The 22,668-nt window shown below is 38.8% G+C and overlaps 1 protein-coding gene across 1 annotated transcript in view; it reads left to right on the forward strand.

Annotated features, from left to right (window-relative positions):
- Positions 1–22,668, forward strand: part of LOC120517367 (phosphatidylinositol 5-phosphate 4-kinase type-2 beta) — a 62,188-nt gene that overhangs the window by 22,465 nt on the left and 17,055 nt on the right. The window contains exons 2-4 of the mRNA XM_039739635.1: positions 5,962–6,059; positions 7,597–7,693; positions 22,491–22,643. Coding sequence (XP_039595569.1) covers positions 5,962–6,059; positions 7,597–7,693; positions 22,491–22,643 — 348 coding nt within the window. The remainder of the gene's footprint in view (positions 1–5,961; positions 6,060–7,596; positions 7,694–22,490; positions 22,644–22,668) is intronic.

The following is a 22,668-nucleotide window of genomic DNA, read 5'->3' on the forward strand; positions in this document are numbered from 1 at the left end:
TTGAAGAAGGTCCTGCATCAACTCTATGTTGAGTATTAAAGGAGCAACTTTGTACGTTCCAGTCTAGTACTTTAACCACTGAGACACAATGCCTACAATATTTTTTTTTTGAATATATGAGATATTTTTTTTTTTATTGCGAAATCATGTGAATGTCATAGTCAATAGCAATGTATGAGTGTTTTAGTTATTTTTGCTGGGTTTATTTCTTCCTCATGGCTTATGTTAAGAGTCCCCCAAGCCCCCAATTTGTTAAATGAAGTGTCTGAAACAATGCTCTATAGCCTAAGAGGACAGAAATACTGCGGAGTCAAAAAACCAATTCCCTGAAACTTAAATTGTGCAAAGGTCCATACCTAAATAACCTCAGCTGTGCACCTTCTGTAATGTTTATTAGCGAAGTACAGGGTCTGCAACACCACCTTGCAGTAAGGCAGCATATTTAACAGAAAGTTTAGCAACAGCTGTTGGAACACAGAGATATACCTGTACAGTAGTTAGCCATTGAGATAGAACATGATAAATTTATTCCATCCATGGGCGATGTTTCCAAAGCCAGTAAGTATGGGGAGGAACTAAGAGAGGTATAAGGTTGCAGTTGTCATACATAGTCACGACCAGAGCACATTTTACAGTGTAATTATCTAATAATATGCCTGGCAATATTCTACACACAGTTGAGTTATTAATCTGATTGAAAATGTAATACACGTCTCCTTATAATAGAGTGCTTAACAGGCCCTTCTGTTTGCTCACTTAGTATATGGCAAGCAAAGCAGTGCTTGGTTTTTTTTAGTTAAAATGGTCTGAAAATGGGAGTCCACTCACTAACCATCTATAGACATGTCTACCTAATGAAAGGTTGGTTCCCCCAGCTTGGACTAAAAGACTTAAAATGCTGACCTATATGGGCTTTGTATCTCACTGATGTGGTCAATTTCGGTACCAAATCGCTTGTTTCATCTCATCCCACAGATGCTCAATCATTTTCAGATATGGTGTCACTGGGGGTGGAAATGCAACAAACTGAATTCACTTTCATCTTTCTGAACCAATTATAGGATTTTCCCGATTTTGTGGCATGGAGAATGTGTAGCAGATGGGTATGCTGCTGCAGTGATTGTGGTGAACCTGACTGGCATACAAATGTCTCTCTGCTTGTAACAAGGAGTACAGTGTCTGAGCAAAAAAAAAAAAAATATATATATATATATATTGTCACGGCCAAAAACACCCAGCTCACAGTAAATGTTAGGGAGCCAGTTGGGCAACACAGTTTTAATGTTAGAAGCACAAAAGTATCATGACATGCAAATGAAAAAAAGTGGGCCAATCCAACCTTTAAATAACAGAAAATAGCCATGAAAACTTGGCAAACAAAACAGCCCTTCCAGTTAAGAGTCCTGTGTCTAAATGAGACGTGACACTCCGGACAGGGCCCTTTTAATTTTGTCCCAACTGGAATGGGTTTGTCCTTCTCCGGGCTCCATAGGTGGCATCGATTGCTGAGGTGCTTCTCGGTAGTGTGGATGGAGGAGAGAGAACAGTTAACAACATTGCATATATATATGTGTATGTACAGTGTATGTCTGTGTGTGTGTGTGTGTGTGTGTGTATATATATATATATATATATATATATATATACACACACACGTGACAAAATTGTTGGTACCCTTCAGTCAATGAAAGAAAAACTCACAATGGTCACAGAAATAACTTTAATCTGACAAAAGTAATAATAAATAAAAATTCTATGAAATTTAACCAATGAAAGTCAGACATTGATTTTCAACCATGCTTCAACAGAATTATTTAAAAAATAAACTCATGAAACAGGCCTGGACAAAATGATGGTACCCCTAACTTAATATTTTGTTGCACAACCTTTTGAGGCAATCACTGCAATCAAACGATTCCTGTAACTGTCAATGAGACTTCTGCACTTCTCAGCAGGTATTTTGGCCCACTCCTCATGAGCAAACTGCTCCAGTTGTCTCAGGTTTGAAGGGTGCCTTTTCCAGACGGCATGTTTCAGCTCTTTCCAAAGATGCTCAATAGGATTGAGGTCAGGGCTCATAGAAGGCCACTTTAGAATAGTCCAATGTTTTCCTCTTAGCCATTCTTGGGTGTTTTAGCTGTGTGTTTTGGGTCATTGTCCTGTTGCAAGACCCATGACCTGCGACTGAGACCAAGCTTTCTGACACTGGCCAGCACATTTCTCTCTAGAATCCCTTGATAGTCTTGAGATTTCATTGTACCCTGCACAGATTCAAGACACCCTGTGCCAGATGCAGCAAAGCAGCCCCAGAACATAACAGAGCCTCCTCCATGTTTCACAGAAGGGACAGTGTTCTTTTCTTGATAGGCTTCATTTTTCCGTCTGTGAACATAGAGCTGATGTGCCTTGGCAAAAAGTTCAATTTTTGTCTCATTTGTCCATAGGACATTCTCCCAGAATCTTTGTGGCTTGTCCACATGTAGTTTGGCAAATTCCAGTCTGGCTTTTTTATGATTTGTTTTCAACAATGGTGTCCTCCTTGGTCGTCTCCCATGAAGTCCACTTTGGCTCAAACAACGACGGATGGTGCGATCTGACACTGATGTTCCTTGAGCTTGAAGTTCACCTTGGATCTCTTTAGAAGTTTTTCTGGGCTCTTTTGTTACCATTTGTATTATCCGTCTCTTTGATTTGTCATCAATTTTCCTCCCTGCCACGTCCAGGAAGGTTGGCTACAGTCACATGGATCTTAAATTTCTGAATAATATGTGCAACTGTAGTCACAGGAACATCAAGCTGCTTCGAGATGGTCTTATAGCCTTTACCTTTGACATGCTTGTCTATAATTTTCTTTCTAATTTCCTGAGACAACTCTTTTCTTCGCTTCCTCTGGTCCATGTTGAGTGTGGTACACACCATGTCACCAAACAACACAGTGACTACCTGGAGCCCTATATATAGGTCCACTGACTGATTACAAGATTGTAGACACCTGCCTGTGATGCTAATTAGTGGACACACCTTGGATTAACATGTCCCTTTGGTCACATTATTTTTAGTCTTTTCTAGGGGTACCATCATTTTTGTCCAGGCCTGTTTCATGAGTTTTTTTTTTTATTAATTCTGTTGAAGCATGGTTGAAAAGCAATGTCTGACTTTTATTAGTTAAATTTCATAGAATTTTTATTTATTATTACTTTTGTCAGATAAAAGTTATTTCTGTGACCATTTTGAGTTTTTCTTTCATTGACTGAAGGGTACCAACAATTTTGTCCATGTGTGTATACATTACATGCGGCTGCTCTGTCACATGATATCCTTCTTGCACGGCGCTTCGCATACTTAAAAGCCTGAACAGCACCTGTCCTTTCTGGCTGATTGCTTTGTTTCTCTCTCCTCCCCCAGACATCCTGTGCTCCTGTTGGGGTCCCACTCCCGTTGTGCACCCCTATGATTATTTGTCTATTCTTTTAATTGAGAACTAACTGCATAGTGAACTCATTTTACTTCACTCTACAGTGTTTCTGTGCCAGTCTTTGACCAGGGTGTGACTATATATATATATATATATATATATATATATATATATATATATATATATATATATATATATAGTACAGGCCAAAGGTTTGGACACATCACCTCCTGCAATGTGTTTTCTTTATTTTCATGACCATTTACAGCACTCCATCACTCTCCTTCTTGGTCAAATAGCCCTTACACAGCCTGGAGGTGTGTTTGGGGTCATTGTCCTGTTGAAAAATAAATGATCGTCCAACTAACCTGACTTCTGCACAACACAACTGCTGGTCCCAACCCCATTGATAAAGCAAGAAATTCCACTAAATAACCCTGATAAGGCACACCTGTGAAGTGAAAACCATTTCAGGTGACTACCTGTTGAAGCTCATCGAGAGAATGCCAAGAGTGTGCAAAGCAGTAATCAGAGCAAAGGGTGGCTATTTTGAAGAAATTAGAATATAAAACATGTTTTCAGTTATTTCACCTTTTTTTGTTAAGTACATAACTCCACATGTGTTCATTCATAGTTTTGATGCCTTCAGTGAGAATCTACCAATGTAAATGGTCATGAAAATAAAGAAAACACATTGAATGAGGAGGTGTGTTCAAACTTTTGGCCTGTACTGTATATGTACTAGCAAAATACCCGCGCTTCGTAGCGGAGAAGAAGTGTGTTAAAGAAGTTATGAAAAAGAAAAGGAAACATTTTAAAAATAACGTAACATTTGCTTTCTGTTCGTTTGCATATGCACAGTCCTTCACCAGCAATTATTTAATGTTAGCTCAGACCAGGCACTTAAAAGTTTCTCTCGCACTTTTGCTGAGTTTGTGCCTAACACTATTCTATCTCTGACCATCTCATCTTTGTTTTCATAAGCACAGTCCTTCACCAGCAATTTTAACTCAGTGATCAAAAGTCTCGTTTATACCCTGCGTCCTCTCAGTAAACTTGTATCTCGCGAATATCGTATTCGTCTTAGGCATGACAAACGCCAGCGGCAGCGTGTCTATGAACTTAATTTAAAGTTAAGCTTTACACCTTGCTTTCCTATTCGTTTTCATAAGCACAGTCCTTCACCAGCAAGTTTAACTCTGTTACAGCAATTTTAACTCCGTTACAGCAATTTTACCTCTCTTACAAAGTGATCCAAAGTCTCATTTATACCCCGCGTGTTCTCATTAAACTTGTATCTCACGAATATCGTATTCGTCGTAGGCATGACAAATGCCAGCGGCAGCGTGTCTATAAACTTAATTTAAACTTACGGTTTACACCGTGCTTTGTTTCTGCAGTAGCTGCACTTATGAATATGCATGTATGCGTCACTCGCTTCATATTCTTTTGCTGTCTTCTCAATTGTGTAGTGCGTTTTTTGTTCAACACTCTTTGGAGCTCTTCCTTGTTCTCTGTGTACTACGCTCATAGTCAGTTCACGTGAGCCGCTCGGAGTACATGCATCGAAGGTTCTCAGCTGTGCTTGTGCTATCTCGTGCGATCTTGCCATGTCCGCGGCTTTATTTAATGTTAGCTAAGACCCGGCACTTAAAAGTTTATCTCGCACTTTTGCTGAGTTTGTGCCAAACACTAGTCCATCCATGCCTGTCTCATCTTCGTTTGCATAAGCACAGTCCTTCTCCCGCAAATATTTAGCGTCAGCGTGTCTATTAGATTGCTGCCAACGGACGGCCTTATATGGGCAGGCACTCAATTACGTGGGAGGCATGATGATGCGGGACGCAACTCTGCCTCACATGGCGACCAAGCTGCAGGCTATGGCCATATATATGTACGAAAGAAGGTTCCAGTTATGACCGTTACGCGTAGAATTTCAAAATGAAGCCTGCCTAACTTTTGTAAGTAAGCTGTAAGAAATGAGCCTGCCAAATTTCAGCCTTCTACCTACACGGAAAGTTGGAGAATTAGTGATGAGTCAGTCAGTAAGTCAGTGAGGGCTTTGCCTTTTATTAGTTTATTAGTGTATGTATATATATATATATATATATATATATATATATATATGTGTGTGTGTGTATATTTGTCAGTAGTCTGTTATTGATACATTACGTTGCTTTTTCAGATACAGTACTCTCAAGTGAAGTGGGTCTGGCATGCACTTCTGTGCTGTGTTCAAAGTCACCTAAATTGTCTGCCTTACTCTTTTCCTTATGAATTGTGTAATGTAACGGTGTCTGTGTTTGTTCATGTTTTTTGTGCTGTTAGTAATTGATCAGTCATTAGAAGGGCAAGTGAGTTTAGTAAAGTGAGAACTTTGATTGAGCTACTTTTTTCAGAAACTAAAAGGCAACATTTCAGGAATAATCACTGTATACTTTCCACTCTGTTCACACTGCAGATACATTAATAAGACTGGAAATTAATATGGTTTTTAATTCAGCTTATTAATATTTTTGTAAACAAATTGCCATTCTGTCTTGCAGATTAATGAACTCAGCAATGTGCCAGTGCCCGTGATGCTCATGCCAGATGATTTCAAAGCGTACAGCAAGATCAAGGTGGATAATCATCTGTTTAACAAGTAGGTAGATGGATGCTGTTGGACTTGATTAACATACAGAAGCAGTCATTGGTTTAGAGTTCATATTCTTGTGGATGCCCGGTAGTTGGTAAAGGAGATTAAACAGGGCCTCGTCTTTTAACACACTGAAAATTAGTTTTAGGTTTTCTGTTGGATTTGAACTATTAGTCATGAAGTCCTTCAGAACTCTTTTTATATTAAAATTAAACTAACATATTTTGTCAGTACACATTAAAGTGATTAACATTTCTTATGTAGTTATGTTCATTAGTAACATTATGGTGTCAGTTATTTGCTGCCTGTTTATGCCTTTTTTAATGTATATGTATTTTAATTTTGCAAAAACATTCTTTGATTAAAAAATTCCTTTCATATACAATATTTCTTATATATCTGTTAAATTAGGTAAACTGATAAATATTTTCAAATTCTTTGTAACATTGTAAACATTGGCCATATACTTTTTGTTTAATTCTGTTCTCTTGTGTCTATTGGTGCTCATGGTGTTTTTAAATGGTTAAATACCAGGTGTTGAAAAAATAAAAATAACACCTTCTTTACTGTAAAGGATATAAGCCCAAGTGTAATATTTGCACACCTCCTTTTCTTGTATTGTCATGTTTTGATTTTGTTTTTAATATTTGAATGACTTAGTGGATAGTGGATGTCTTATGGTCTTAGTGAAGAATTTCTATAGACGTTTGCTGTGTTTGTGCAGTATGGCTGCTTTCACAAGTTACCATTCTGTTTATGTACATTGTCAAATGGAAGTTTGGGAAAAGTGTAAGGTCTCTGTTGATTTGCTACTTGATCTAATATTAATGCATTTTATTTATATTACGTCTTTAACAAAAAAAGAAAAATGTTCTCACCCTTGTTGGGTATTGTTTCACTGTAAATAGTATGACCACAAAATTAATTTATTATTAACAAAATTAATTATTTCAGAATTCGGTGCTTCTCCGTTTCCTCAATGACAGCTACCAGTTTTCAGCATCTTCCCACTGAAAATCCTGTAGTTTTACATTAAACATTAGCACATTTTTAACTTAGCACTTCTGTTAAACAAATGAGTGTGTGTGGTAATATTCTTGGTGGTTTGCATTAAAGATGCATTTAGATAAACTATAGAGTTGAAATCCATTTCCTTCACTGTAGTTCTATTAGAAAGTTGGCTTGGATGGCCTGTAGCTGCCATTTAAAATGAGGTATGTCTCTCTCTGTCTCTCTTTTTAATACTGCAAATTTATATACAGTAACAACAAAAGAAAGCAAAGAAATAGGAAAAACAAAATGTTGTGGAGAAAGCAGGTTAAGCAAACTGTTTTGTTCCTCTGATATTTGGGTATTGATAAGATCCAGAGTATGTGTTACAATGTTTTGTATATACTATACTAATAGTTTGTTTAACTGATTCGTTTCTGCCAGAGGAGTTTCACTTGGATTCTAGAACAAATGACATTTTTAGTCCAAATTTGGTATTTTATGCTTGCTCGTTCATTCATTTACCTTTTTTTTTTCCTTTTATTTTCATAAGGGAGAATTTGCCCAGTCGGTTTAAGTTTAAAGAGTACTGCCCAATGGTTTTCCGAAACTTGCGTGAGAGATTTGGAATTGATGACCAAGATTATCAGGTGAGTATGTTTGCATTAGTAACAGAAATGAAGTTTGAGGTATAGGATCCTTATTACTGTATATCATTAGAATTGTCTAGACGAGAGCAGGCCATTCAGCCCAACAAATCTCACCAGTCCTATCCACTTAATACTTGTTTAAAAAAGAAAAACATGAAGTCGAATTTTGAAAGTCCCTAAAGTCCTACTGTCTACGACACTACTTGGTAGTTTATTCCATGTGTCGTAGTGTTGTCCATGTGTTCCAAGTTCTCTCTGTACTAATTCCCTTCATTATTTTAAACACTTCAGTCACGTTTCCTCTTACTCTCTTTTTGCTTAAACTAAAAAGGCTCAGCTTTTTAAATCATTCCTCATAACTCACCCCTTATAGACCTGGAATCAGCCTTGTCACTCTTCTCTGGACTTTTACTAGTGCTGCTGTGTCCTTTTTGTATCCTGGAGAACCAAACTACACACAGTACTCCAGATGAGGCCTCACCAGTGTGTTTTAAAGCTTCAGCAGACCCTCTGTGGACTTGAACTCTACACATCAGGATGCTATATCACGTAACATTCTGTTAGCCTTCTTAATTGCAAATGAACTCTGTCTGGCAGTTGAGTTGTGACAGTCAGTTTAAGCTTATAATTACAAAGCGCATATTTGTGATTTCATTAGTCGTTATGTATATATATTTGTGTGTGTGTGTGTATATGTGTGTATACATACATAATTGGGGCTCATTAGATAGATAGCTCTTTATTGTCATTGTCACTTTTACAAAGGAACAATGAAATTGAAGGTGCAGTCGACTCAGTGTGTGGCATAAGAATTAAAAAGACAAGAAGAGAGAAAATAATAACAAAATGAATAGTAATAAATAAATGGTGTACGCACCTTTGATACACCTTATAGGGATTGAACCTCAGATGTCAGTGCCTGAGGCAATGCCTCTGACGTTATGCTAAGGTTATTAGTAGTGTGGTCTTGTACTCCCAGTTAAGTTGCAGACTTCTGGTTTGCAGATTCGTTGTATGTCTTCTGTTTTTTTTTTTTTTCTCACAGCTTGCAGTGTTTTATATTTGTGTGAACAAGTGTGTGACTTTTGTTCCTTTTGAATGTGCGTCACAGTCTTTACTGCCTTTCAGCTCTTGGTGTAAAAGAACCTGCAATCTGCAAAATCAAATGTTTTTTGTACCAAACAGGTTTTCTGTTGATTGCAAGGAGCTGTAACCAAAAAACACATGGGCATACACTTCATCATTGTCGTCAATAACAGGGTCTTTTTCTCCTTTCCAGACAGGTTTTTCAGACTGTGGTTAGAGTGATGGTGAAGCCTTTTTGTATTTGTACCACCTGGTGTTTTTGCTGACATGTACTGGCACTGCCCTCCTGTTTTTTCTTGTTACTTTTATATGTGTGAATCTTAGTCTTCTGTTTTCATTTAATCTTCTTCTATTGCCCACCTTTCTTTTTCTTATACCTCTCCATGCCACTTCTTAACTCTCACCAATGTAAATTATTCTGTCTTGGTACTCTCTGTCTTCGATCTAAACTAGATGTTTTTGTCCTTTGAGTTTGTTAATGTAGGCGGTCATCCTTCTACAGTTTAATTCACCTTGAGTCTTGTAAAGGGTGAGCCAAAAAAAAGTACCACATTTCAAACATGTATTCCACAAAAACGCTGCAAAATAAGAAGTTTCATTACGACACAAGAAAGGGTATACAACATAGATTTTTTTCACTGTGTTTTAAAAATGATGTCTTCAAGGTGGAGGTCATCATTGGCGCTACACTCTTCGAGTCAATTTCTGAACTCTTGCATGCCTCGTTCAGCCATTTCAAGGAGAATAGTGGCGATTTTGTGGCGAATAGCGTCCTTGAGGGTTTTGTTTTGGTGTGTACACCTTTGACTTGAGATAGCCCTACAAGAAGGAATCAAACGGAGCGAAATCAGGTGAACATGAAGACCATCCGACATAGCCGTGCAGGGAGATCAGCTTCCCCGGAAACATCTCCCACAAAACCTCCATGCCGCATGAGCTGCTGCTCCATCCTTTTGAAACCAGGCATCCACCACATCTATTTCTTCCAGTTGGGGCCGCAAAAACTTCTTTAGCATTTCAGTGTAACATTCTGAAGTGACAGCGACCGTTTCTCCTCCCTCTTCAAAAAAGTAAGGACTAAGTAAAGTCTGCAACGGTGCACCAAACTGTAACACACTCACTGTGCAGGGGTCTCTGATGAGTTCACGAGGGTTGGTTTCAGCCCAAATAGCGAATGTTTTGCTTGTTTACACAACCATTCAAATGGAAATGTGACTCGTCACTGCACATGACGATGGCATCTCGATGAACGGTTTGCGGAATGTTTGCACACAACTCTCTATGGCTCTCCCATTCTCTCTCAGTGAGTTCCTGAACTACCATCATTTTGAATGGATGGAAATTAAGGTCCTCATGCAGAATCTTCCTCAAAGACATGTTGGAAATACCTAATACAATACAATACAATACAATTTATTTTTTGTATAGCCCAACATCACACAAGAAGTGCCGCAATGGGCTTTAACAGGACTTGCCTCTTGACGGTCCCTAAGCCTTGACTCTTTCTAAGAAGACAAGAAAAAACTCCCAAAAAAACCCTTGTAGGGAAAATAATGGAAGAAACCTTAGGAAAGGCATTTCAAAGAGAGGCCTCTTTCCAGGTAGGTTGGGCGTGCAGTGGGTGTCAAAAAGAAGGGGGTCAATACAATACAATACACAGAACAGAAAAAATCCTCAATACAATATAAAAATACAAATTTTAGAAGTACGGAGTAGAATTTAACAGTAGATGATATCACATAATTGATTTAGAGTCCTGGAGACCTCATCCATCAAGCTGCCTCCCCCATTTGGCCATTCCACAGCTGAAATAGTGATAATCCGATGAAAGGACCCCTCTTTCCTATGATTCCTGTGATTCTCCATCTGGGATGAATTTACCTTAGGCAGGCAAAATAACTTGGCAGGTGGACCGTGGCACCAAGTGCCACCTTTGAGTACCGAGAAAAGAAACCGAATAAGTGAGGGTTAGTATCCAATTATAACTCTCATGTTACTTATGTTTTAGTGCTAATGACTAACAACAGAAATGCAGTCTGTACAGTTAATCAGCAGCTCTAGTCAGGGTGTGCTAAACTGAAGTAGTGAGTCTTCAGCCGGGATTTAAAAGCTGAGACCGAAGGCGCATCTCTTATAGTAGCAGGCAGACCATTCCACAGTTTAGGGGCCCTGTAACTTAAAGCTCGACCTCCCACTGTTATTTTATTAATCCTTGGAATCATAAGCAGACCGGCATCTTGAGATCTTAATGTGCGCTCAGGTTTGTAAGTCATGATAAGTTCAGACAAGTAAGCCGGGCCTTGCCCATTTAATGCTTTATATGTTAAAGAAGGATTTTGAAATCTGCCCTAAACTTAACCGGGAGCCAGTGTAAGGATTTAAGAACTGGAGTTATGTGTTCCTAAGACAGAAGCATTTCTGCGTGCTGAACAAAATTGCAAAATTGACGTCCTTACAGCTTGGATGTTTTGGGGCATTCGTGCAGGCCTAAGACGGCCTGGAGATTTTCTGTTCAATGTTGTATCCATCTGTCTAAATTTAGCCACCCACTGAAGAACTGTTTTCTGATTTGGGACGTCATCGTTAGGAGGAATGCTGAAGTGCGTTCAGAAGGTGCGTTGTGTAATGATGATGAATTCATTGTTTTTAAAGAATGCTTTCGACAGTGAAAGCACGGTGCACACCGGACCAAGGTATGTGGCCGACTAAAAACTACAAAGGACCCCCACTCCAACCCACTCGCCTACCTCTACAATGATCTTGAGAAATGTGGTACTTCATTTTGGCTCACCCTGTACTTTGTGGATCGATGGGGCATCCAGGCAATCCACTGTAAAATCTAGCCACATCAGCCCAGTAGCTCACTTTTATGACTCCCTGCTGCCTCGTGTTACACCTTTTCTTCACTGATGATCTTTTTCATTCTAGAGCTGTTTGATTGTGGTTACTGCTCCCTTCTTTTCCTTTTGAAGATGGGTTATTGTATGATATCTTCGATACTATATGATATTCTATAATATCTGGTTTGAGCAGGTTGAATGGGGTTGGTCTACTGTTATGGTTGTGCTTCTTCCTCCATTTCCTGTTATTATTTTGTATTTGATTCAGTGAAAACATTAATCACAAAAAGTCTCAATGTTGGCCATATGGTTGATGGCACCTCCAGTCAGTGCCACCACCAGTCACACACAGCCAGATGGAGAGATTTATGCAGCTCCATGCTAAAATGATAGGTTAATTATGCTTAGTATGACATGTTGTTGCCAAAGGTACAGAGTATGTCTCTTATATTAGCAGCTACAGTAGATAATGTTAGAGTTTTGGTGCCTACATTGTTTATCTAAAGGCTGCTTCTTCTGCCATTGTATTTTTTTTCTCATTTTTTCTCAATACTGAAGATTTAAATTTAAGACACTGAATAAAGAAGTATTAATTATATTCAGTGTGGGCTGTGAAAGTACTGAGCTTTTAAGCAATCTAGTTGGAACTGGATCTGAGGGTCTGGTGATTAAATTTCATTTTAGAAATCAATCTTAAAGTGTACCGTTCTATAATAAACTTAAACTTACTAAGGGGGCAAGCTCTTGGGATGCCATGTTGTGATCCAGTTGTGCTAAATATAGAAAGCTGACTGTTCTGTCTGCAGACTTACTGTTCAAATCTTATTATCAAAGGAATTAACTCATTGCTAGGTTTGGTAGGCCTCCTAGCTTAGGTTGGAGGTGCTCGGACTATCAATGAAGTTTTGAGTGCTGCTCTTCAGATATCTCATAGTTCTTTTTTTAACTGAATATTTATCTGTGAGGGCTGGTGCAGATTAAAAGGTACTGATATTTGCGTATGATTAATAAGAGTGTTTAGACCTTTCACAATTTGGAAAAAAACACATAAGCAATTAGAGCAGAAAATGTGTAAGAGGGCCATTTTACACATTTATCTGAAAAGCAGGTTCACACAGCATAATTAAGATAAGTTAATTAGGTAATGAATCATTTATTCAGAAAGAAGGTTTCTACATTCAGTTTAAGAGGAGGAAAGCAACCTAATTTTCTGATGAGCAGTGCATCCAGCAGGGGGTGCCATCTCCCTTGGAAATGAGGTATCGAAAATGAACAAAGAAAGCTGGCATGCGTTTAAACTTGGCAAAGAGACAATCCACAAAATAAAATAAAGAAGTGCACTTAGCTTATTTTCTTTTAATGTTTGAATGTGTACGCTCGTCCTAAAGAACAGCCAAAGGAAGCCCATTAGAAAATGGATATCAACACCAAAAGATCTCTGTTTGCCTGAGCTGATTTATTGAGGCACAAATGCTGTAAAGCAGTGAATGGCGAGGAGTAGAATGAGGCAAAGCAAAGCAGACAGCTTCATTAAATTCTTTTTGTGCCTATTTTGCTTTGCCTATTAGTGTATCAATTTGCTGATCCTCTTGTGTTTGTTTCATGACATCTCCTAGTTGGTTTCCAGCTTTTCAGAATTTTGGCTTTTTATTTTTTTTTAAACAGTTGGCAATGTCTGGCAATCAAGAAAGTACACATGCTGAAAAAAATATTACTGTGGAGTGATCCACCTTAACAAAAGAAGTGTCTGTGTGTCCATCTGGTTGCCGTGTCTCTGTCATTCTAAAGGTTGGCACCTCACAGATATTTTTAGTAATAAAATGCCTTGCATTTGTCATTGCAACAGATGCCGTATCACGAACATTAACACTGCTTTTACAAATCCGATAACAAATGACGTATAACAGAGACATATGCATTGCATGTCTACGTTGATTACTTACAGCACGTAACCTGTCTTAGATGGGTAGCACAGCTAGTATATACATAATTGTATTTTTCCATTGGTAAACCTGTTATTTTAAAAATTTATGTAGACTACAAAAATATGACTAAACTAATTTACATTTAAACAGAACCTCTTTAATAACGGAAACACATTTTTTGTCTACATTTAGACCTTGTAGGTGAGAACTGCAATGTTTTATGCTGCTCTGCCACTAGCGCCTAGGGTTTTATCTCCACTTCTTCCCAAAAAAATAAGTTCCTGCCATCTCTCTCTGGTGTTCCATGGCTTGCTCGGTTGTTGCTCCTTATGTGGGATCAGAGCAAGTGACAACATTTTTAACAAGACCGTGGAGATATCACGGTCACTTATGGCTTCCATTTTTCCATTTTTTGTATCAGACACGTAGTGTGACTGTATTCAAAGTATTGTTAAATTGATCTGTAGTGTATTTTATTTTATTTTTTTTGGTCTGGATTGGTTTTTTACCACTGAAATCTGAAGTCAATTTTGGGCTCAGCAGGGCTTGAAAAATCTGAACTACAACAAAGAAAAAAAAAGTGTTTCTGCTGTTTATACAGAAAAACAGCTTTAAAATGCCATCAAATTGTGAATAAATACAGATATTTACCACCATAACCAGTTTAAAGCAGATGTCACGTCATGCGACTTTTAGTTGTTAGTTATATCATATTTGCTGTATGCCATTGATTGCTTTGTCGGACTGTGTTAGTGTACATGACTGAAAATCGCTGGGTGTGTCACATTTATTAAATTGTGTGCTAACCTTTCAGAACAGTCATCCCTTTTTTCTGAGGGCCAATAAATAGTATGCTGCCTGATGGAGCCCATGACGTACTAAGAGTTCGCAAGTGCAGTGAGGTCAACCACAATCTCTGTGCCCAATATTTTTTTTTCCTTTCTTTTTCCATTCTGTCATAGTATGTAAAAGAAGACACAACATACATAAGAGCTTCACTGCTGTTTGTAGAGCCCTTTACCTGCACTTCACTTCAGGGCGAGCATTCATTGGTTGTCAGCTTTCATAGATAGATAGATACTTTATTAATCCCAAGGGGAAATTCACAAACTGCAGCAGCAGCATACTGATAAAAAAAAATATTAGAGGGTGATAACAATGCAGCTATAACAGACAATAACTTTGTATAATGTTAACGTTTACCCCCCAGGTGGAATTGAAGAGAGTGTGGGGGAGAAACGATCTCCTCTGTCTGGAGATGATACTGTTTAGTGGATGCAGTGGATTCTCCATTATTGACAGGAGCCTGCTCAGCGCCCGTCGCTCTGCCACAGATGTCAAACTGTCCAGCTCCGTGTCTACAACAGAGCCTGCCTTCCTCACCAGTTTGTCCAGGCGTGAGGCGTCCCTCTTCTTTATGCTGCCTCCCCAGCACACCACCGTGTAGAAGAGGGCACTCACCACAACCGTCTGATAGAACAGCTGCAGCATCTTATTGCAGATGTTGAAGGACGCCAGCCTTCTAGTGAAGTATAGTCAGCTCTGTCCTCTCTCGCACAGAGCATCAGTATTGGCAATCCAGTCCAATTTATCATCCAGCTTCACACAGTCACCTCTGTTCATGGGGTCCATGAGGGGCCTGGGCCTCCTAAAATCCACCACCAGCTCCTTGGTTTTGCTGGTGTTCAGTTGTAGGTGGTTTGAGTCGCACCATTTAACAAAGTCCTTGATTAGGTTCCTATACTCCTCCTGCCCACTCCTGATGCAGCCCATGATAGCAGTGTCATTGGCAAACTTTTGCACGTGCACACGCACACTCGCCCGCCGCTGCGACTAAAGACAAAATCAAACCTGTTTGATTTTGTCGGAGTGAGTCCTTGGGCATGTCGCATTACATGACTGATTGACAGGAGTGTGCTGCTGATTTCCTCTTAACACATTAGAATTATGTAAATCAGAGCCACGTCTGAAAATTGCCGGAAATGTCATGTAATGTGACAGAGCCTTTTAGTTGTTGATATATGTAAAAGCATTCAATCCTCCAATATTGTAGCATGAAAAAGTAGCACCTTACATAAACGTTATATGTAGACCTCCTGCTCCAAGTATAGACTGGGGTTAAATAAGGCACTGCAGGTTCCCACAGGAGAATATTGAGGCGCCAACCCGCTTTAATAAAATCCAAATTAATGAAACAAAATGGGCCACTATGTACGTCTCTGTAATTAAACAGCAACAAAACAAGGCAAGTAAGCCAATATCTTCTGATTGTCGTTTGGTACGTTTTTTGGAGCTCCGTTCCATGGTTTAGCTGAATTGGAACTGACTGCCTCTTTCTGACAGCGGTTTGCTTTAAAGGTGGAAGACCAGAAGGAGTGAAGTTAAATGCTCTCACTAGGCATCTTCTCGCTGCTGTGGAGGGAAAAAGAAGAGGAGATGGTTGGCACTAGTGCCCCCTCTCAGCCCAGGGTTGTATTACGTGCTTCACGTGATCCTGGAGGCGATCCACAGATGCGCATGTCTGAGAAGACCTACTGTATATGCATGTGTGTATTATTTCTCTTTAATAATTAACAGTATTTATCTAGTAAATAAAAACATAACGTAATATTGCAATGTTTTAATAAAGTAAATGAACCACGGTTTTATATATTTTATGGATATATATTGTAATGAAACTTGAATTTTGGATGCCATCCTGGAGCAATACTTACTCTTATGGACTGGACTTCAAATCCTGCCTGGTCACTTTCTGTGTAGAGTCTTCATATTTTCCATTGCCTTTGTGGCCTTTTTCCTCCAATAACAACACACATAATGAAATAATTAGTGGTGCTAAATTGGCCCCGCATGAGTTAATGTGAATATACTGTACAATATACCAAGTGTTCCCTTCAGTGCACTGGTGCTCTGTCCAGAGTTAATTCCTGTCTTGCTTCTATAACTACCGAGACAGACATCGGTTCTCTGTGCCCCCTGTTGGATTACTTGGATTTAGAGACGGGTGGAGTATTGGACATTTAATATAAACATATATTGAATACAGCACATTTTCACTGAGGACAGAACTACATGGTTGAGTTGCAAAAGTGTGACTGACCCCAACTCTTCTGACTTTTGATATTGTGTGTACTGAATGTTGACAGGCTGAATTGTTATTACGTGAATGGTAGTTTATGGATTTATGCTCACAGAGGAGCACATGCCGTACAAAGAGGAGGACATGTTAGATTTCCCTTCTATAGCAAGCCAGGTCCTTATGTTTTTGAAGTTTTATAATCCATCATAGAGTCCCAAACTTAAAATGTTCACTGCTGAAAATTAGGTAAGGTTAGAACTCCCTCTTCTTAGTTCTGTGAAGCCACAATTTTTTTTAAATTTCCTGTTCAAAATAAAGAAATGTCACAGTTGCACCTAGTTTTGTAAACAGGTTTCTTTATGTAAATAAAGACATACTCCTAGAGGTACAGGAATTTGAGTAGAGTATGACTTTCATTTTCATATAACTGAAACTCCTAACTAAACACAAGTGGCTAGGAGGCCATCTGGTAAGATCTCATTTTAACACACAGCACAAGACCATTTAATTTGACTCCATAAACAAATAATTGTATTAGTCTCTATCCCAGCGGTTCCTAAACTCAGTCTTGGGGGACCCCCTATGGCTGCAGGTTTTTGTTCCAACTTCTGTTTTTAATTGGACTCCCAGCCAAATTAAGTGAGCTGTTATTTCCCAGTTATGTGTTTGGGGGGCAATGTAGAAAATAAAATTTAAAAAAAGTATGGCATTTTTTTATTAAAATATACTAAGCAGTTATATTGGGATGTTGTTTTTTGTTTTTACTTTTTAACACAATTTTATCCTGATTTTTCATTCTGCTTTTCCAGGTGTTTTGATTAATGAATCCATTATTTACTCATTAGGCAGAGTGTTGGTTCTGTAGCTAAGGATTTCCACTTTAAAATCCCATTACTGCCAGAAGAAATCCTACTCCATTGAGCCCTTGAGCAAGTCTCTTAACCTGAAATTTGCTCCAGGGGTTCTGCACAGTGGCTGACCCTGCTCTCTGACCCCCAAAGGTCATGTGAAAAAAGGAAATCCCCTCGGGGATTAACAAAGTATATGAAATCAAAAGCAAATCATTAGGGGTCTGATGCTGAAGTAGTTGCAGCCTTTTGCCATTCGGTGTTGTTTGCCCGGGTGTTTGCTCCTCTTGTTTTGAATTGTCATTATTAGGATACAATGAAGCAGAAGATAATAGGAAAAGAACAAAAGAAGGTTAAGCAATTAAAACTATAGCAAAACAGAAGTATTATATCTTATAAATGTAAAAATCTTACTGATGTGCTTTTCTGAATGTAAAATACGCGGACAGAAAAAAAAAAGGCTAATTAAATGAGATCAAATATTATTACTGATTTATGAATCTGGTTGGAACAAAATCTTGTCACCACAATGGGTCCCTGGTGCCAAGTTTGGGATTTCCTGCTCTGCTCCATTGTCTGCTTGTAAATCCTAGAATCTTAAATTAATGTAATGTTTGAAAAAAAGAACACATGTTCACATTTGGATTTGTGTGGAAGAGTTCACTGGGAATATCACAATAATGGCATTGAGATACATTCCAGCGCTCATTCACTTGGTCGACTATAAAACAAATACAGTTCAGTACAATAAGGTTCTTAAAGAGCAGGATTTCTCTTTTGTGTAGAACATATCAACAAGGCTACTGTTCCTAATAAATTGTTAAGCCCCATAATAAATTCATTTGTTTCTTTTCTTTTCTTGAGAACACAGCAGATTGTGGACTGTTTTAAAAAAACAGTTAAAAGACTTTTCTATTTAGGAAAGTATATTAACAGAATTGCCCCTAATTATTGTTTTATCTTTGTTTTTTATCTTGTTGTGTCTTTGTTAAATTTTTTTTATGTAGCACTTTGAGGTTTACTACAAATGTAAAGTGTCTTATAAATAAAATGAATCATTATTATTATTATTATTATTTTCTTTGAGTAGTTCCCAAACTTTTCTCTATCCCACTCCCCCAGAAAATGTTTGATTTATGTTCACACCCGCAACAAATGTAACATCACATTTGAAGATGAAGTAGTCAGACTTCTAATTTTTGAACCACATACAGTACTGCAGGTGAACAAAGTGAACTCAAAAAGTAAGCTTTGAAATGTAAATATAAATTAAGCAACTCACCTTTATAAATCTCAATATTCTTGTAAATGTTTCCCCTGTGAACGATCCTGTAGGTTATGGATTGGGGGTATCCAGCGAAGCATCAAGCACCCCTGAGGAAATGACTAGGGCCCACGATTTAAGGCAGCCCGCGGAATTTAACGCCACACCGCAGAATTTAGGGTTTTGCTGCGGTAAAACACCACGCCGCAGAATTAACCTAACTGCCACGGAAAATAACAAATCTGAATGAAATCTCACCATTTCAGGCATATTGATATTAGTATGATTAGTTTTGATTACTTCTTTAAGTTTTTTCTTTAGCCTATTGCATCATCTCATTAATGTCTCGTTCGTTGCTACTGAAATCGAATACAGTGGAGCTACAGTCCAGTTAAAGAAGCTGTCGGCGTTGCTGCAAAGTACTGATAAACTTAACAAGCTGAGAGCTGAACTTGAATTTGTATCTGTTCACTGCCAGCCAATGACTATGACTTCTTTTGAGGCACAGTCCTTTAAGGCTGTCGATGTCTACAACAAAGTGTCTGACTTACTGCCTTGCCTGAAATCGTCTGGATTTCCAATTGCAACCAGCAGCTGTGAAGATGCAAAGCACAATACTGCTGCTAAACAGCCGGCAATAGACCAATTCAGATCTGTGAGACTATTTGATCCACGACAGCTACCACTCTTATTGAAGAATTTTGCTGATCATGCACAATCAATGCCAACAATGATGGCTGCAGCAGATGAATGGCAAGCTTATCTGGACATAGCATTTTGTGAAGTAATTCCAGCTGATATCACTGCTTTTTGGCGTACCTTAGAGGACAGACTGCCTTGCTTAGCAGCTCTTGCTAAAGTTTACATTGTGTTGTCGATATCTTCTGTTGCTGTGAAACGTTCGTTCCCAAAATATGGATAGGTGTTGTCACCACTGCGATATTCTCTGTCACAAGAAAACCTACAAGCTTACAGTGCCGTTTTCTTCAACAATAAACAATAACATTAGAAACATTATTCGATAGTTTGTTGAGAATAATATTATGCCTACAAATGTTTCAGCATCGTTTGCCTATAGCAAATCTGTGGATTAAAATGTGTGGATGTGAACGCTTTGATATACCTATTTGATTAGTATTACGAATTATAATTGATTATTATTAAGGATTAAGAATAAGAAAAATTGCATTTATTTTGCATGGGTTACGAATTAGTCTTATGGATCTCTGGTACTGCATTTGCCGCGCCGCGGTACGACACGGAATTTAAAAAAACATGCCGCGGAATTAACGATTTCTTGTGGCGGTAAATCGTGGGCCCTAGAAATGACCTATGATCATTGATTGGGATTTGAGACCCCTGTGAAGGTATGGGTGTCAGTGCTCCACTCAGCAATGAAACACAGTCGTCGAGCTTTGTCCCCCTGATAACATCTGCATGGCAGTTCAAAAACAGATATGCCACACAGCTAAAATTGCTGCGCTACTACCAGGACCGCCAGCAGGAGAGATGGACTGTGAGCAGCAGGTGTTGCATCCAATTCAGTCCCCCTTGTCCCACACCAAGGCAAAAATATCAATGAAACCTTGAAATCAGTGACATTTCACGATCGATCTTTTGGCTTGGAACCCCTGCAGATTTTGTTTTTGTTTTTTTTTTTTTTGTTTTTTTTATAATCCCTGTCCACCCTGGACCAACGGACACCCATCGGACAGAAAAAAAAGACAATTCTGTATTTAAGGACTTTATTTCTCTTAATTTTATACAGTGAACCCTTCACTTACGAACTCAATTCGTTCGCGTGGGCTGGTTGTAACTCAAGTTGGTTGTAAGTCAAGACTATTTTTCCCATAAGAAATAATGGAAATAACCCATAATGCGCTCCGAACCTCCCACAGCAACACTTACTTAACCTTTTCATAATAAAAAATGGTTGTATAATGTGCATAATGTACCAAAACACCAATAATTTTTCTAATGTACTAATCAAAAAGTTATAAAAAGTGCGTAGCCTACCAGAAACAACAATTTCATACTGTACTCACCATTTAATTTGACATCTTTGGGCTGCAGGAAGGGAGAAGGAGGAGAATGAAACGGAAGGTGGTTATTGTTTAGAAGGAGCCTCCTTATGCAAATCTTTTCTTTGTAAAATTGTCGAGATGGTGGATTTCGACATGCTGTACATATTAGCAAGATCGGTCACGAACGCCACTCTCATATTTCAGCACAATTTCCTTCTTCGTTTGGATTGTGATCGCTGTTTTACAAGTTAATAATGACAGTAGTCGAGCACTCCGTTCAAAGCTGGTCGTGTTGTTAACTGCTGTAATAATACACTCCAAAGCAAGCCGGTGCTGACTCAGCCTGATGACATCATCATGTGCCGCGCCAGCCCGCTAGCTAACATCCGTTAACAATCACTTTCTTTACCTTTGTTACCTTCTCTTCCTTCCTTAGCAATTATGCTTCTTGGTTGCCATGGTCTTAGTGAATTATATATATAGATAAATCACTGCACTGACTGAAATTACGTCCACAAACACATGTATCTGGGCTCCGACTGACGCTTACGAACGATCTCGGCTGTTTGTTTACAATCGCTCAAGTGGATACACGTGACCGCTTTCGGGTCGTAACGCTGGTAAGATGTTGGTCATAAATCAAAACAAAAATTTTGGTCGTAAATCAAGTTGTTCGTATGTCAGGCCGGTCGTATGTCAAGGGTCGACTGTATCTGTCTTTTGTAATTTTTTTGGTGTACTATTTTTACATTATTGTTCTTACCTAAATTTAATTTGCTTTCTTTATGTGTAACTACTCTGACATGATGTAAAGCACTTTGAGCTATATCCTTTGTATGAAAGTATGCTATAAAAATAAATGTTGTTGTTGTTGTTCATGCTGCATTAATAATGGAAACCAGTCAGAGTACAGGAAGGGTGGGGAGGACTTTGTCTTGTGGTGCAGGCACAACCACCTGCAACACAACATCAGCAAACCAAAAGAGCTGGTGGTGAACTTCTAGTGGGCCAAGGAGCCTCTGAGACCTGTCGCCTTTCAGGGGGATTACGTGGAAGAGCTACAAGTACCTGGGGGTTCACATGAACAATTTACAGGACTGGTCTGACTACACAAGAGGTGCTGGACAAGAAGGACCAGAGCAGACTGGACTTTCAGAGAAGAGTTGGGTCTTTAGCTTTGTGCAGCAAGCTGCTGAAAATGTTGTACCAGTCCTTAGTAACCAGTGTGTTGTTCTATGCTACTATGCCGTAAACATGTCTTAGGGAAGCAACCTGAGCACAAAAGAAACACAATGCATGAACAAACCTACCAGGAAAGCCTGTGCCATTGCAAGGCAAAGTCTGGGCACACTGGAAGCTGTTGTGGAAAAAAGAGAATGATGGCAAAATTGTATGCCATTATGAAAAATCCCCTCCATGAGCCACCGTGTTGGGGCACTTTTAGCCAAAGGCTCATATACCATGGGGTGCTAAGACGTGCTTCTGGGGGTCTTCTCTGCCCACCGCTGTCAGCTAATTCAAACCTTCCACCTGATGTACTTGTGAAGTTTATTTTTATTGATTGATTGTCTGTATTATCTGTCCTGTGAGTCTGTATCCTTATTTTTATATTTCTTCTGCTGTATGCATCAGAATTTCCCCTAAAATTAATAAAGTTTATCTAATCTAATTTTGTATTTCTTTGGTAGTTAGTAGTGTCTGCTCAAATATGTCAATTTTTCATTATTTCAGAATTCTTTGACAAGGAGTGCACCATTGAATGTTGACTCTCAGGGTCGATTTGGTTCCCGATTCCTCACCACGTATGACCGGAGATTTGTAATTAAAACCGTATCCAGTGAAGACATCGCAGAAATGCACAACATATTAAAAAAGTATCACCAGGTAAATCAGTCAATCATTTAATGCC

The sequence above is a fragment of the Polypterus senegalus genome, chromosome 17, assembly GCF_016835505.1.
Source record: "Polypterus senegalus isolate Bchr_013 chromosome 17, ASM1683550v1, whole genome shotgun sequence".
In the NCBI taxonomy this organism is placed as follows: domain Eukaryota; kingdom Metazoa; phylum Chordata; class Cladistia; order Polypteriformes; family Polypteridae; genus Polypterus; species Polypterus senegalus.